Below are 14,886 nucleotides of genomic sequence, written 5' to 3' on the forward strand. Positions count from 1 at the left end.
ATGCTGGCTTAGTTGCGATTTGGAAATATGTATTGGCTAAGATTAAACAGCGGGTAGTGGATGCGTGCGGCTCTGTTCAGCACCTGAAGGCTAGCTGTAATGATGCTACGGACGAAGCTGCATTTCGTGACAGATGTAGGTTAACATCCCAAAACTCGAAAGCCGTGTCCTTTGTTTCTTTTAAGAGTTCTGCCGCCTGGCGGTCGAAGCTGAGAACTAAGCAAGGCGACGGACGATACTCGAAATTCTCCAGCCGCTCATCACATAGATGCTTCAAATCAATCCTACCACTTACTAAGGTAGGATCCACCCCGTCCGAACATGCACCAGCAATAACGAGTACGCTATAAGTCCAGAGGAGGTAAATTTCTCGTGTCATTAGGTTTAATTTGTATCTAACAGTTCATGATAGACAGCCGTCACAATCGTTCGTCCTGGCAATGACACAAGCGTGTTGTTGATGTAACGCATAACCGGTTGCCAGCAGGATAGAACATGTGTTTTTTGGCCATATCCTCTTTAGTGACGATGCAACTTCTCCTTGATCTTGTCACCAAGGCTTTTCTTCTCTTTCCCGGTGCTCTCGTTGGGACTCTGAGTGCGTTCCTGGCTACCGGTGCTGTGGGTGTTGTCGATAGGTTTGGACGTTGCCGCCGCCTTCGCAGCGGCGGCAGCAGGATCCTTCTCATCCATGAGACCTGCATGGCTGCGTTAATATGTACTTTCATACTTGTCAAACATTCCAGAAACTCACGATCCGCCTCGCGACCAGCCCCAGGCTTGGTGGCGTCGAAATCGCCGCCGTCGGCTGCCAGGCCTGTGCTCTTGATATACTTCTCCCCAGTACCCTCGCCGTGACTCTTCTTCTGAGGACCGTCCTCTTCCTCCTCAGCAGTATCGCCGCCGGTAAGGCCACCGTCGTGTGAAGCACCCTTCACATTGCCAGCATCACCTCCACGCTCCTTGGCAACAGTTTCGAGCGGTCTTGGGCCGGGCCCTGTCAAGTCGTCGGTTTTGTTCTCGGGACCGGTGCCAGAGTTACTAACGTCCAGGTTCTTGGGCTTCGGGTCGGTGGCGGGGTCCTCCGGAAGACGTGTGTCGGTCTTTCCAGCAGCGCTGTCATGTGGTGCCGCATCCTCGACTGATTGATTCTTCAATTCAGGCTTGCCGATTTTATCCTCGTGTTTCACGGGATCTTCCTTCGTGTGGGACGTGGTTGGGGCGGTTGCGGGAGTCGAAGTGGTCGCGGTGTGCTCGGCGTTGGCGTCCACGACGTGTGCCTTCTTCTGGGGTTCCTCTGATATCCGTGTCAGCAGAATTGAACCCACGACACATGGCAGGAGACAAGCATGGAGAATCACGGCCCCGTACCAATGTTGCCAGCGTCGTAGGGCTCGCCGTTGCTGGTGTTTCCCGTGACGCCAGAAACAGGCTCTTCCCTGGCCTCGTTCGTTCCGAAGATTGCCTTGCTCACGCCGGTCGCCATGTTGTTGATGGTCTCCATGTTGATTTGATTTAGTCTGACTTGTCCTATGGCGTATTGTTGCTTGTCGAATCTTACGTTGTTGATGGCTTGGAGGTTAAGGTATTATTATGGCTTGATGGGTGTGGTGCCGATGGCTGATCGATGGTCGTTGTTCCCTACTACGATGGATGGTAGTTAGTCTTAGTCCTGAGCGCGGGTTGAGGACGTCAAAGAGGCTTCTTATAATGCAGCCCGAAAGGGTCTGACGTCTTCTTGGACCTGGGCTGTCCTGCCTGCTCTACATCATGTAGGTACCTTGACAGCGGGGTTCACGAAGCAGTGGGTTGGATGGGCACGGCAGTAGCAAAGGTCCCTCTAAGGTGGTAAGGGGGTAGCGTACCTTAGCCTTCTGTTGGAACGGGTGCGACGGCTTAAGGAAGACGAGATATCTTGGCCCAGGTGGTCCGACATGTACCTCGCCTGCACCGCTCGATTGGCCAAGGTGAGGTGGTGGCGCGTCAGTCTACCAGCCTACTCGGCTGCTTGGTAGTAGTACACATTACCTACTTGACAAAGTCCGTGTGATACGGCATGAGACGGGGATGAGATACGGAGGGTTCATGTTCACAACAACCAGAGCCGGTGCAAGGGCGAGTCCCGGTCCTATTCCCATCTTGCGCTCGTACTTGAACGGCGAGAAGGACGGAGGTGACTTGGACAGAGGCGACCCGTAAAGCAGGCCAGGGCAGGCCAGGGTGGGCGTGGGCTGGTACAAGATTGGTAGAGGGCAAAAGCAAAGTTGGCCAGACCATCTGGGGGTAATGAAGTCGGAAAGATCACGTCAAAGCTGGCGCAAACAGGCGAAGTGCGGTGGCTCCTGATGTGGCACCGAGATTTAGGTCTAGCCAACGAACGGGCGGGTGTTGGCGTGCTTGTTCGTCATCTTGTCCACCCTTCCGCCAAGATAGTCCTGCATCTTGACGGAAGAACAAGGGTGGGGATCGGTCGATCTCAGGCTGAGAAAGTGGGCGAACTTGGGGAAGTTGGAGTAGCGATGACGTTGGAGGGAGAGAGAGGAAGAGGCAAGGTACTGCTGAGTGATTTCCGTAGTTATTCGGACTTCGTTGCAGGTTCCAGGTCATGTTGCACTGCGTACCGATTACGTCATGGGTCGAACGCCGTTCTTCGTCGACGTCTTTCCAACCGCCGCCGGCCTAGCACGCCGCACGACGTTGCTCGTCAAATCCCCGCACAAAGGATTCGATGCCTGGCTTCTTTTTCATGGGCATGTGCCACGAATGTGGCGGAAGATGTAATGCTGCGTTTGTTGGTGGTCTGTGTGGTGCGTACTCGTCCAGAGTACGAATGCAATGGAACGGCACTGCGGAAGATGACGGGGTGTTGCCCAGAGGTGTCTAGGGTACCCATACGTACACTCACCATTAATACCAAGGTCAACAGTGAAAACAGTCCACGGAGAGCCCGTGTGCTGCCGAGCTTAGCCATCATCGCGTACCTGAAAATACTCGCGTTTCCGTTTGCGACACCTTATGGATGGCCACGTGTTTGAATTAATAGTGCCTTTGCCGCGCCACTATAAACTTCGGGTTTCTCTCTTCATCTGCAGCCAAGTCGGGAAGCCGATAGCCAAAAGCCAAGATTGATTATGGGCCGAAAAAGACGCCCAACGCCCCGTCCCGTTCGATTTGGCCCACCGTGCTTTGCTTGGTATTTCTCTGATAACGAGGAACGCATGGGTGACAATTGACACGCGATCCGACGCACCGCGCTGCACAATGAAACCGAACTATCTGCAGCCAGACCGGAGGATGCTGCCGAGTGCCCACCCCACCAAAGACGGTTCACTGACACTGACGGTACGGGACGGGATGAACATGGCTCGGAGTGGAGTCCACTCGGCCGGAGCCCCGGTGCCGCCTGTGGAGAAAGAATTGGCCGAGGTGTGTGAGAGTGTCGTCTGCCTTCGGTATTGCATCAGCATTCTGGAGAGCCATTCATCATACCTATACCTGCAAGTACACAGTACCTTAAGACTAATACTGACTTGGCCACATGTGTCGAAAGCTCGCCAAGGTGCTTAAAACCCGACCTGTCAAGGAGGTAAGGTAGCTGCGCTTACAGCGGACCGACCTCTCATTGCTTTGGAATGGCGCTCGTGCATCACCTCGTGTAAACAACTGGTCTGGTCTGACGTGACCGCCACCCTAACAAAATCGGCAGTACGGTATGTAAGCAGAATGATGACACTAAGCACCCAAATATTTCTTATCTCACAGATACTGAGAAGTACGACTCCGACGCCATACATCTTCTTATCTGGATCTACGGCTGGAACTGACCGTCTCTCTCAAAACCTGCATCGATGGATGAAGCCTGTGATGACCAGTTTGCAACCATCTACATCCCCTACTAGTCACCATGCTTCGTTTTGCTCCCGCCGTCCGCTTGCTCCTTTTGTCCAAAGCGGCGGTGCCCTCCACCGGGCTGCGAGACTATCTCGCCAACATGTTGTCTGGAGACCAACATGTATTCGTCCCTCTTCAAGGCATGTGACAACTCTTGTGGGTCGAGGCGTGCCAATCTAATCATCCACCTTCTCGCAGAGCCCTTATCGGAGCCCGCCGAGCACCTGGTCCTGCCACAGCACAAATCTCAGTCCACAGCTGGCTTCGTCGCCTTCGGCGACTCTTACAGTGCCGGAATCGGGACGGGCATCCAAGGTGTCGAAGACGAGTGTAGACACGGAGCGCACGCACATCCGGTGCTGATATACACTGATTTGGCGGAGAGTCAAGGATCTAACAAAACCACTTTTCAGTTTCTATCCTGTACCGGCTCTACCACTGGCGATATTCTGTCCGGGGGCGAGCATAGCCAAATCGACAGCTTCAACACCTCCATCAACGCTGACTTTGCCGTTTTGTCCGTGGGAGGAAACGATCTAGGCTTCTTTCGAGTCATGAACGCCTGCATCTTTCGCTTCTACAGCTTCTACTCAGGTACTTGTGAGGCGGCTCTCCAGGAAGCTGCCAAGCAGATCGAAGGCAGCGAGTTTGAACATCGGCTAGAGATGGTCATTATGCAAATCCTGGACAAGGTTCAGTGGGAGAAGCGTCCATGGTTCATCATCACCGTCACTGGTTATGCTCGCTTCTTTAACGCCGACACCGACGAGTGTGACAACTGCACACTTGGCGTCTGGTGGCAGGGCCCCAAACTCGAGCGGAAAGTACGTCGGAGGATGAACGACATGGTGCTGGCCGTCAACGGCAAGCTAAGAATGTCTATTGACGCCGTCAACGCCAAATTCGCGAAGCCCAAGGTTGTATTTGTCGACTATGACACCAGGTTCGAGGGACACCGCTTTTGCGAGCCCAACGTAACGGAACCTGCATATAACAGGACCGAGACATGGTTCTTCCTGGTCGGCGGGAAGGACAATAACCCAAACACGACGGACCCGACGCCGGCACCGAACAGCACCAGCAGCGGTAGCGAACTGGCGTATGGCCGGGTCTTGCCGCCCCTGTCGCCGCTCGTAGACCCGGGCACTTGTCTAGGCCCGGCCGAGCGATCAGGAGATTGGGGATTATTGGCTCTGTGCTACATGGCCATAGCACGGCATAACGACCCCACGCTTCGATTTGCTCGCGACAACATATTACGGGAGAATTCGATGTGGTACGTGCCAACATATTACGGGAAGACCTTCCATCCGGTAAGTCTATGGTTCTGGATTCGCCTTCTGTGATCGGAACACATGGTTGATAAGACGCAGAGAAGCCTCGGTCACGAGTTCATCAGGGAAGAAATATACAGCGTGTGGTCCAGGCTGGGACTGATGCCGTCCGCCTAGAGAGGATACGCAAACCGCCTTTTCCACCAACGGGGTTTCAACCCATACACCTAAGTACTTACGGCTGTGGAATGAATTTTTTTTTCGGGAAGGGAGCCTTTTCGCTGCAAGCCGGAATACGCTTCTCCTCCTCCTCCTCCTCCTCCTCCTCCTCTGATCCTTTCATTTTGTGTAACACCTTATGTCTAGCATATCAGGTGACGATTCCTCGTGTCGAGATTCACTTGCTCGTGCAGTAAGCAAGGGGAATTACAAACGGTAAATGTCGCCGATCACCGCCATCCCGCTCCCTAGACAAACACCAGGCCGATTCACAGTGATATGTGTCGTGTCGGGCTTTAATCGGGGAGATTCAAGTCTCAGGATCATGAGTTGCACCGAAACTCCGTTCACATGCCTAGGGCAAACAGGAGTCCAGGGTTCCAGGGGAAGGTGGTACCGCGGCCTGCTTGGAAGAGGGAGGGGGGGGGGGCTGATGCTCAGATTTGTCGGGGTCTGCCTCTCTTGGCCCGGAGAAACTCTCGGGAATGGTCGAATAGATAATTAGAGCTCGCCGAGTTGCTATGCGTTCATAGCTCGACAACCGTACAACAGTCTGTGGTCAGATCGGATGAAGCCTCGGAGTCGGTAGGGGCAGCAGATGGCGGTCGGAGGATGGGAGAGATCCTCGCCAACTAGGAGACCCCATAGCGAAAACGAGAAGAACCAGTCTGCACTTTTTGATTTCTCCCGAGTCCCAGTCTCCTTGTTGCCCCCCTTGTCGGGTGTCTTGCGGTGAACTGTCATCCATTGGATGTTGTCGGCGTCGGCATCGATCTGCTCGCGGGGGGCGGTGAGTTGTCAACTTTTCGACCCTGGGCGGTGCGGCCGTGGCATTGGGTTCGGACATCGGACATGATACCCCTGAAGTTGCGGGGAGCATGAGACCACATGTTGCGGTCAGCTGAAGTGATGGAACAGCATGAGGTTCTTCATCGGGCGCTAATTGATTAGGTAGTTGAAGTTGAATCACAGAGACAAGAAAAGTGACCGAGTTAGGAATAATCTATACAGAAAGACACGAAGCATAAGGTATCAAGGTATTTCGTGCCTTGCGGTGGTCTTCGCAGCGTTGGAATGAGGGGCTGAGTGAGTGACAAAAATCTCAACAGCCACGATACGCGGTCGCGGTCTCGAAATAGCCCACCCAGGCAATAGTAGCAAACCTTTCACGGATACGTTCAAGTGGGTTGCAGTAGCTACAGATACGGATACTTGAGTTGGATGCCAAGTACACGGGCAGGGAGTCGGAGCAGAATTGTGCAGCTGTACCCACGTACTGAAGTACGTAGAAGAGCGAACAAACGTGAGAAGTATCCGCACGGACGATACAATGGATCGTAAGGTAAGGCAAGGCAGGGTACGATAACCGTCTGTTGGGATCGGGTTGACAGGGTGGTTCGTTTCGTTTGATTCGGAGCGCCGGACGAGGCCCCGGTGCCTGGGAACCATAGCTACCCCGGTCTCTTTCTACCCGTAGCTGAGTATCCGTATACACTGCAGTAGCGTACGAGTAGCCCCAGCGATGCCGTCTGGTGAGGCTCACGTACTCAGGCAGATGATGTGTCTTTGCCGGTGTCCGTACGTGTAGATGACTAGTTGACCTTACATACAGAGAACTTTAACGTCTGTACTGGAGGTATTGGGAGGGAGGGCCGTCGAAACTTCTCTGCATTGTCGTACCTTACGCAGTGCACTCGCTGCGACCGTAGTATCTCAGGGATACCTGACGCTGTATTCCACATTGAAATGCCTGCAACTGCATAATGCACGCTGCAGCCAGCCAGATCGGCACACCTCTCAGCGACCGCCGCCTCCACCTTCCAGCGGCGCCGTAGCGTCGCCTTACCCATCCTGGACTTGATGGCCGATGCATGGTTATGAACTGCCCGGGCAGCAGTTGGCCATTAGAGCAAGATAGCTGCTGTCGCGCTGTACGGATGGAGTACGTGCGAGAACGTGCTTTGCGACGCTGGGCTTTGGACGGTAGAGGTTTCGTTTGTTGTTTGAGAGAGGAAACGCTTTGCAATTTCCGTATACTGAAATATGAAGTCAGTGACGCAGTGGTTGTTATGGGTATGTATCTTGAATTCGGATGGGTCGTGACAAGAGCAACCGATATGCGGAACACGAGGGAACCCTCAGCATACGGGAGACCCAGCTAGCAGAGTTCATACGCAATCTTCCGTGCTCCGTGAGGTACCGGATGTTGAGGGCTGCCACCTGTCACGGTTTCATTTTGTAATGTAGCAGATCACCGAGTTGGTGATTGGGTCAAGTGGTTTGATGGTTTTGGACGGCGCTAGGAACTTGCCGTTGGCGCGCAGGACCTCTCCTGTCCACCACGTCAAGCCTCGGGGTGGGTGACGCGCGCCTTTCAGTCTGATAGTTTTACGCAATATCTGTACGGATACCTCCATAGGCACATCGCACGTTACCTGACCTCACGTAGGCAGCTGCATTGTAAGTAGTAGTACGCTCCCGGTCCCTAGGAATCAAAGTGATGCTGCCGGCCGAGCCTTCCAATTGGGAGCATGTGGTTCTAGGGCCGTCCAGGCCGGGTCCGAGAGTTGCGGAGTTCCATGCCCTGCTCATAAGCGGGAAATCTGCAGACAGCCGAGGGGACTGCTACTCGGTACATATTGATATGACGTTAAAGGAGACTCCAATTACTGCCCCAACCAATGATTTCGCCAGACATTCCACTCGCTTTCAAGTCAACTCGAACTGAGGTACACAGTTCAAAATCAGTGAGATCAAACACAAGTCTGCCAGGTTTATGGATGTACCTGTATACGTAGTAGAGAGGCAGGCACTCTCTAAAGGCACAGACACATTGCCCTACCTACCGAAAGGTAAGAGAAACCTGGAAGGTAGGTACCTGACGTGCTCTGTACCTTAACCAGGGTGCCTGGGTAAGGTAGGTAGCGTCACCCATCCCCAAGGTGCCTCCTACCTACATAGTACCACCACCACAGCATGTACCTACCCACGCAGTACTAGTGTACGAACACACTGACTAAGTTTGGAGTGAAACTGTCAGGGAGGCCCTCTCCACCGTGCTCATCATAGGACGGATATGGTAAGATACCTATTTCACTATTTCTCTCACTGTACCTGGTATGTACCTTAGGTATGTTGGGCCACTTACCTAAACCACTAGATGCGTAGGCCCAGGAAGCTCAGGTAATCAGTCACCGCAGTAAAGCACTTATACATCTTGGAGCTTGGGACTCCATGGCTTTCCATATGATAACGGTGTAGTCATTCCTACGTACAATAGGTACACAGTATGGATGATTGTTAGCGTGTCACCTTGATCTAGAAAATCGTGGGGCAGCGGGGAAGTCACAAACCCACAATCAGTTAGGGAGGGTTTTGTGAGGTCGGGATTCAATGACAGATCCCGCTGTGCCGCGCCGGACCTTTTCCCAGGTCCGAGCTGCGCCTGAAGGCTGAAATGCGAGAGGGAGAGACGGGAGAGAGAGAGGTTCAGTTAACAAGTCATCGCCTTAATGCATTGATTATCTTAGTATACATTACCTCAATCTCGCCCTCCAGAAACCCGAGACCCCATCAAGTAAGTGCCTTACATTATATTGGGTACCCGACCTTGGCTTCTTTCCTGTACCAATCTACGGTGTACGCGAATGCCTGTCCGCCGACTGTTTGTTCCTTATCACAGGTCGGAAGTTGTGTGTTCTATAGCCTCTTACTTACTGGGTAGACGAATTACTACTCACGTGCGTGTCCTACTGGACACCGTTTGCTTCATTTTTAACCCTTGCCCTCGTAGAAAATCACCATTCTTTTCTGTTCGTGTTTCGACTCGACCCGACCCATCTCCCTCCGCCAGCGACGTTCCATAACTATTTCCCGTTGTCTTACCTCGCTCTACTCTGCTTTATATTCCAACACTAAATCCTAAGCCAACCTATTGTTCAAACTTCAAAGTCCCGCGAGCACTGCGAGCCTCGATCCAGTCGTCACTGATTCCCGCACTGCAATCGGCATACAAATCCCATGGGATACATAGTACATAACAACAGCTCAAGAGTCTAGACGTGTCGCGCCCGCCTGTCTCACAGCCATTGACGACTCAGCTGCTTTGTCCCCCCCGGTCCTAGTGTCATTTGGATCCGCGACGGGAGCCTCCACGCCCACGCTCACGCCCATGCTCATGCCCACCATATCACACACACACCCCCCTCCTCTTCCTCGTCCTGAGTCCCTCTCTCGTGCGCCCGTCCCGTTGCTTTTTGGGCCTGGAGCCCCGCGCAAGCGTTGTGTGACTTGGACGGAACTCTGGGACAGCTCCCAAACCTGGACTCAGTTGATGATCCTCTCCGCACACAACCCTGCGAATTGCAATACTATTGCGAATTGCGGACTGGATTCCTTCCCTGACCTTGCCTTGTGCTGTCATTTCTCTCGCCCAAAGAGGAATTGTTGCGGACCTGTCCGCTTCTGTCGTCTTTGCTATCACCTCTTCCCGTCACCTCTCAGCCTGCACCATCTACTCGCAACTCGGCCGCAGGACCACGATCGAGACGCCCCCTCTGTCGGCTTACAGCCGCTGTCCCACGTCCTCTACCCGCATCACCGTCGTCGCGGGAGCACTCGCGACTCGGGTGGCATAGCGCTGCCTGACTTACCTCCCGTGATGGGCCGGTTGTTCTAGCCCGCCGCAACTCCTATTCGAACTGCTTACTCCCATCAAATACCGAACTATTCCCAGGGCCTCTCTAGAGCCCGTCGTCGTCGAAATCTCATCCGCGAGCATGGTCTACTGCGGCAAAGCCTCCCAAGGCTGCCAAAATTGTCGGACTCGTCGCATCAAGGTATGCTGAGCCAAACTCAGTGGCCCCTCTGCCCTCCGAGAACCTACCCGTCCTTACCGGAACGTCGTTCCTCTTGGTATACAAATAAGAGAGCCAGAAGCTTAGTTGACAATTCGCTCGCGCTAGTGCGACAAGATACAGCCCGAATGCTCGCAATGCATCCGCGTGGGCAAGAAGTGCCCCGGCTACCGGGACCAGCTCTCTCTCATGTTCCGTGATGAAAGCACCAAGGTCATCAAAAAAGCTCATGCTCAGTGGGGGGTCGCTGAAGGGTCTGAAAACGGTGCCTCCCGGTCGTCTGTGTCGACCGCTCCGTCTCCTCCGCCGTCCTCCTCTCCAGCTTATAGTCGCAAGAGCACGCCGACGAGCACCGGCGCAGCATCACGGAACGGCAAGGCAATAGCTTCGCCGGCATCTTCTTTCGCCCTCACGTCTCCCTCGTCGTCGTCACGTTCCGCAGGCTCGGCATCACCGATAGCGCTTCCAGTCATCAAGCAAGAACCCGTCCGCGATACGAGCCCCATCAGCATTCGCGTTGGTCCCACCCTAGAAGAGCAAGGCCTGCAGTTCTACGTCAACCGATACCTTGTTGGGCACCCAGATGAGGTCAAATCAGCACAAGACCTCGCCGGAGAGCCCTGGGTATGGCATCCGGCTCTACAAGATGTTATGACTGCCGTGGGTCTTGCCGGGTTATATAACTTGACGGGCAACGTCGAAATGATGGCAACGGCGCGAGAAAAGTACGGCTCGGCCCTCCGACAGACGGGAAAGTTGATTCGCCCGCCACATAACCCCAGCATAGATGTGACAATGCGGGCCGTGGTTGCGCTTGCCATGTTTGAGGTATGCCTGCAATAGGGGTTGTCCTTGCCGGGCATGTTTCCGGAATGCTGAAAATACTGACCTCGTGCCAAGGTGGTCAAGGGAACTCATCACTCGACCGGAACTGTCCATGCCCACGTCATGGGTGGCGCCGCGCTGATGAGAAGCTGGTGCCCGATGCCCAGCGTACCATTCGGAGGGTTCAGAGCGTTGCTACAGCTGTGCTATTCAATGGTGAGCGCCGGCGCGCCTTCGTCTCCGGGTAATGATGTTGACTTGGCGATTGTGCAGTTCATCCCTCTCCACGTAGCGGGGTCGCCGATGCCTCCGGACTTTTACGACTGGGTCTCGTACGGGTCGCAACTTCAGATTCCCATAGACCGACCCTCGTCGGACTTGGCAGTTCTGATCGCCCGATTTGTCGAAATTTCTTCCTTTGTCCAAAGCCATGTCATCAGCGACGGCAAACCCAAGACGACTCACGTCATGCAGCAACTCCTGGACCTCGATACCGACCTAGCAGCGTGGGAAGCGGGACTGAAGGGCGCCTGGGAATACCGTGTTGTTCATGCAACCCATCTGCCCCAAAAGGCAGTCTTCGAAGGTGAATACCACAAATATCACGACGTTTGGACTGCTCGAATCTGGAACTACTATCGCTGGGCGCGGATTTTGACAAACCAGACCCTTCTGGACTTGGCGAATCAAAACCCTGTCTCTAGTCTGTCGATGGTTTCAGCCGTCTCACGCGAGAAGGCGCTTAAAGCCATACGAAAATTGGCGAAGGACACACTCGTGAGTGCGCCAACCCATTGGCGACACCCAGTTCTGGACGAGACGGCGCAAGTGACGGTAGAGAGTCCTGGGGGAGGAGGAGCCGGTTCAGCGGGACTGCCTGCTCTACTATTTCATCTGAAAGTAGCGGGATGTGCCCCCGGTGTTCCCAAATTGTACTGGGAGTGGTCGCTGGGAGTCATTCAGACGATATGGGGCGATATGGGCATGCTGCATGCGCGGTCGATGATGGAAGCCATGCGAGCGCACGAAGACACGTTACACAGGTCTGGAGCAGCAGGAATTTTGGCCGATGACTGGTGACGACTTGCCATGATTGAAAAGACGGTTTACGACTGGCGTCAAGGGGCTAACATTTGGGATTGAGAGAGTATCATTGAAAGAACGATGGTGCAATGGGAGCTCGGGCTAGGTGGTATCATCATTTGAATATTTGGGAGGGTTGCATTAAAACTTGGGACAGGTTGGAGCATCTGGGAAAAGGCATTCATTGATCTAGTGACTTGGGCAGTACCGAGATATGCCGATTTGGTCACATAAAGAAGTCATAAGTTTTTTTCTATTCCTTTATAAACGTATACATTAAGCTATACTTCCGCAAAGATTGTGTGACGACGGCGCTATAAAATTTATTCTTTTGAAAATGATAGTTAAAGTTATAATGCTGAAACGGGGGCGATATTTCCATTGATTGCAATGTGCTTGAGCCTGTTCAATGACAAAATGCCGGGCCTGATATTGGCACAGTGCAACAGTGTGCAGTAACCAGTTATTAGTACGGCATCGCCCCGAAACAGACCTATCGGATCTCTCCTGTGGAGACGGCAGCTTCCTCGCGCGTGACTGCCCCTACAGTCTACCATCTCTAACCAGAGGTATCGGTTGACGACATTCAACGGCAACGCTCTATCAGGGTCCGGCGCAACGCACGACATCTGGTCTACCCGATGATTTTCTGGCGCATTCAGGCTGCAATGAAGTGACATTTCTGGTCGAGATTTCATCGCCGGATCCTCGACAACTCACTGCCTCGCGCGTATCGAGTGACCCAACGTATCGCATCGCTTCGCATCGCTTCGCATCGCCCTTGGGCACCTCTCCATCGAAACCGCACCGCATCCATCCTCCATCTAGTATCATAATACCTGTCTTCATTCGGGCAAACAGCAGGGACAATGGCGACCGTTTCAGACTCGAAAAAGAGTAATGCGCCCCTTCAATGATGCACCACACGAAAGGACGTACTAACCCATGCCGCGCATCTAGATGACGAGCAAACGATCAAAGTCGCGTCGAAGAAGGAAGCCAAGGATCGCACTAATGGCGTTATAAAGCTCAAAAAGCAACCACCCAAGCACAACAAGCCTGGAAATTGGAGAGAAGGGAGTGTGATTGATGGTATGTCACCCTGCCGACTGCCTGGGAAGCCTTCCCTGTGACGGGGCTAACTGGTTTTGCCCATTACTAGATGATAAAAAATCGAAAAGCTCCGACTCTGCATCCATCTCCGTAGCCTCGCCGGGGCCCGTCGTTAACCCTCTCGACGACAGCGCGCGGGAAGCATTCGCGACCGGGCGACCTCTTGAAGACAGCCCCGACCTGCAACAATGCAAACACTGCAAAAAGAGCATTCTCAAGACAGCTGCCAAGGCGCATATTGCACAGTGCCTTAGATTGAAGAAGGAAAAGGCACAGCGCAAGAAGGAGGCGAGGGAGGCTCGTGAAAGAGCGAAAGAGGCTGCGAGAGAACAGGAGGCCAGGAAGGCAGACGAGGACGGCGACGGCAAAGGTGATGACGACAGCGACGGCGATGAAGACGGACTTGAAAAGAAGGCAACGGGCAGCAAGACTGCCAAGAAAGCCGCTGGCAAGAAGACAGACGGCGAGGCTGGCAAAGGCAAAAAACGCAAAGCTGACGGTGACGCCGACAAGGGGCCGAAGCAGAAAAAGAAGAAGGAAGAACCCAAACCGAAGGCTCCCAAACCCAAAGGTGAGTGGCTGCGGTGGAGAACACGCCGTACAGATGCTAACATCGTGGTCAGGACCTGTGGATGTCGAGCGACAGTGTGGTGTCCTGCTACCGAATGGCCAGCCGTGTGCGAGGTCCTTGACCTGCAAGAGTCATTCTATGGGTGCAAAGCGTGCGGTTGCTGGCAGATCTTTGCCATACGACATGCTTCTGGCCGCCTATCAGAAGAAGAACCAGGCTAAGCAGCAGAGTAAGTTTTCCCGTTTGGTTGGATGACTGTGCGTCAGATGATTAATGAGTATCGCAGAGGCTGCTCTTGATGCCAATGCACCGCTGGAAGACGAGGATGAGGCCAATGCCGGGCCGGTAGACTCGGACGAGGAGACGGCCGCTGTCATGAATGCGCTTGCGCACTGGAACCCGCAACCGGTCGTGCCGCAGCCGATGCTCAACCCGATTAGGAGGCAGTATCAGCTGGCGCGCCTCCACGAGCAATTGCAAATGGCAACAAATGGGGGCCGAACAAACATCTTCAAGGTTGTTGGTTTTGGTGCGCAGAAGTTGCCCGACGGTCACCCAGGACTTGTGGACACGGAGGACGCGCCGGGCGAGCCAGACACTGTGGTGAACTTTGGAGCCGCTCGCAGATCTTCAAGTTTCAGCATGCAGGGGCAGCCACAGCGTAGGCAGTCGCTCACAAGCAGGGCATGATGCCTGCGTGTCGTAGGGAGGCACGCCGAGTCCGGGCTGGGGCAAAACGACCTCAACTATCACGCGGCATTTTATTTAAGGATCACTGGGTTTGCATTCGGGGATTGGATCACGGGCTCATGCATTTTACGAAAGGGGGAGGCGTCATGGATTCGGGGGATACCAATTGATTGCGTCTGGAAGTTCGGCTCTTTAGCAGCGGCGTTTGGGCGGTTCGACGTCAAACTCAAGTAATGCTTGGGGTTTCGTTGTAAATGGTAAGAGGAACGGCATTGCGGGCATCAGAACGAGACTCTCAGCTGCCTTTAGAATGAATATATTGAACAGCAAGCTGGTGTATCAACCTTGCGACCGACGAAAGAAG

General features: G+C 53.8%; 2 protein-coding genes across 2 annotated transcripts; one reads left to right on the forward strand and one right to left on the reverse strand.

The window, feature by feature from the left end:
• Positions 1-519: 519 nt before the first annotated feature.
• On the reverse strand, positions 520-1,504 carry CkaCkLH20_07031 (uncharacterized protein; the record flags this gene model as incomplete). The annotated part of the gene is made up of 3 exons (XM_038889748.1): positions 520-698; positions 755-1,297; positions 1,372-1,504. 3 exons carry the CDS (start codon positions 1,502-1,504, stop codon positions 520-522), a joined length of 855 nt encoding a protein of 284 aa, XP_038745111.1.
• A 2,611-nt stretch (positions 1,505-4,115) lies between these two features.
• On the forward strand, positions 4,116-14,522 carry CkaCkLH20_07032 (uncharacterized protein; the record flags this gene model as incomplete). The annotated part of the gene is made up of 8 exons (XM_038889749.1): positions 4,116-4,247; positions 4,305-5,204; positions 10,349-11,068; positions 11,141-11,651; positions 13,109-13,240; positions 13,311-13,832; positions 13,885-14,061; positions 14,119-14,522. 8 exons carry the CDS (start codon positions 4,116-4,118, stop codon positions 14,520-14,522), a joined length of 3,498 nt encoding a protein of 1,165 aa, XP_038745112.1.
• Between the last annotated feature and the right edge of the window lie 364 nt (positions 14,523-14,886).

The sequence above is a fragment of the Colletotrichum karsti genome, assembly GCF_011947395.1.
Source record: "Colletotrichum karsti strain CkLH20 chromosome Unknown Scaffold21, whole genome shotgun sequence".
Lineage (NCBI taxonomy): Eukaryota > Fungi > Ascomycota > Sordariomycetes > Glomerellales > Glomerellaceae > Colletotrichum > Colletotrichum karsti.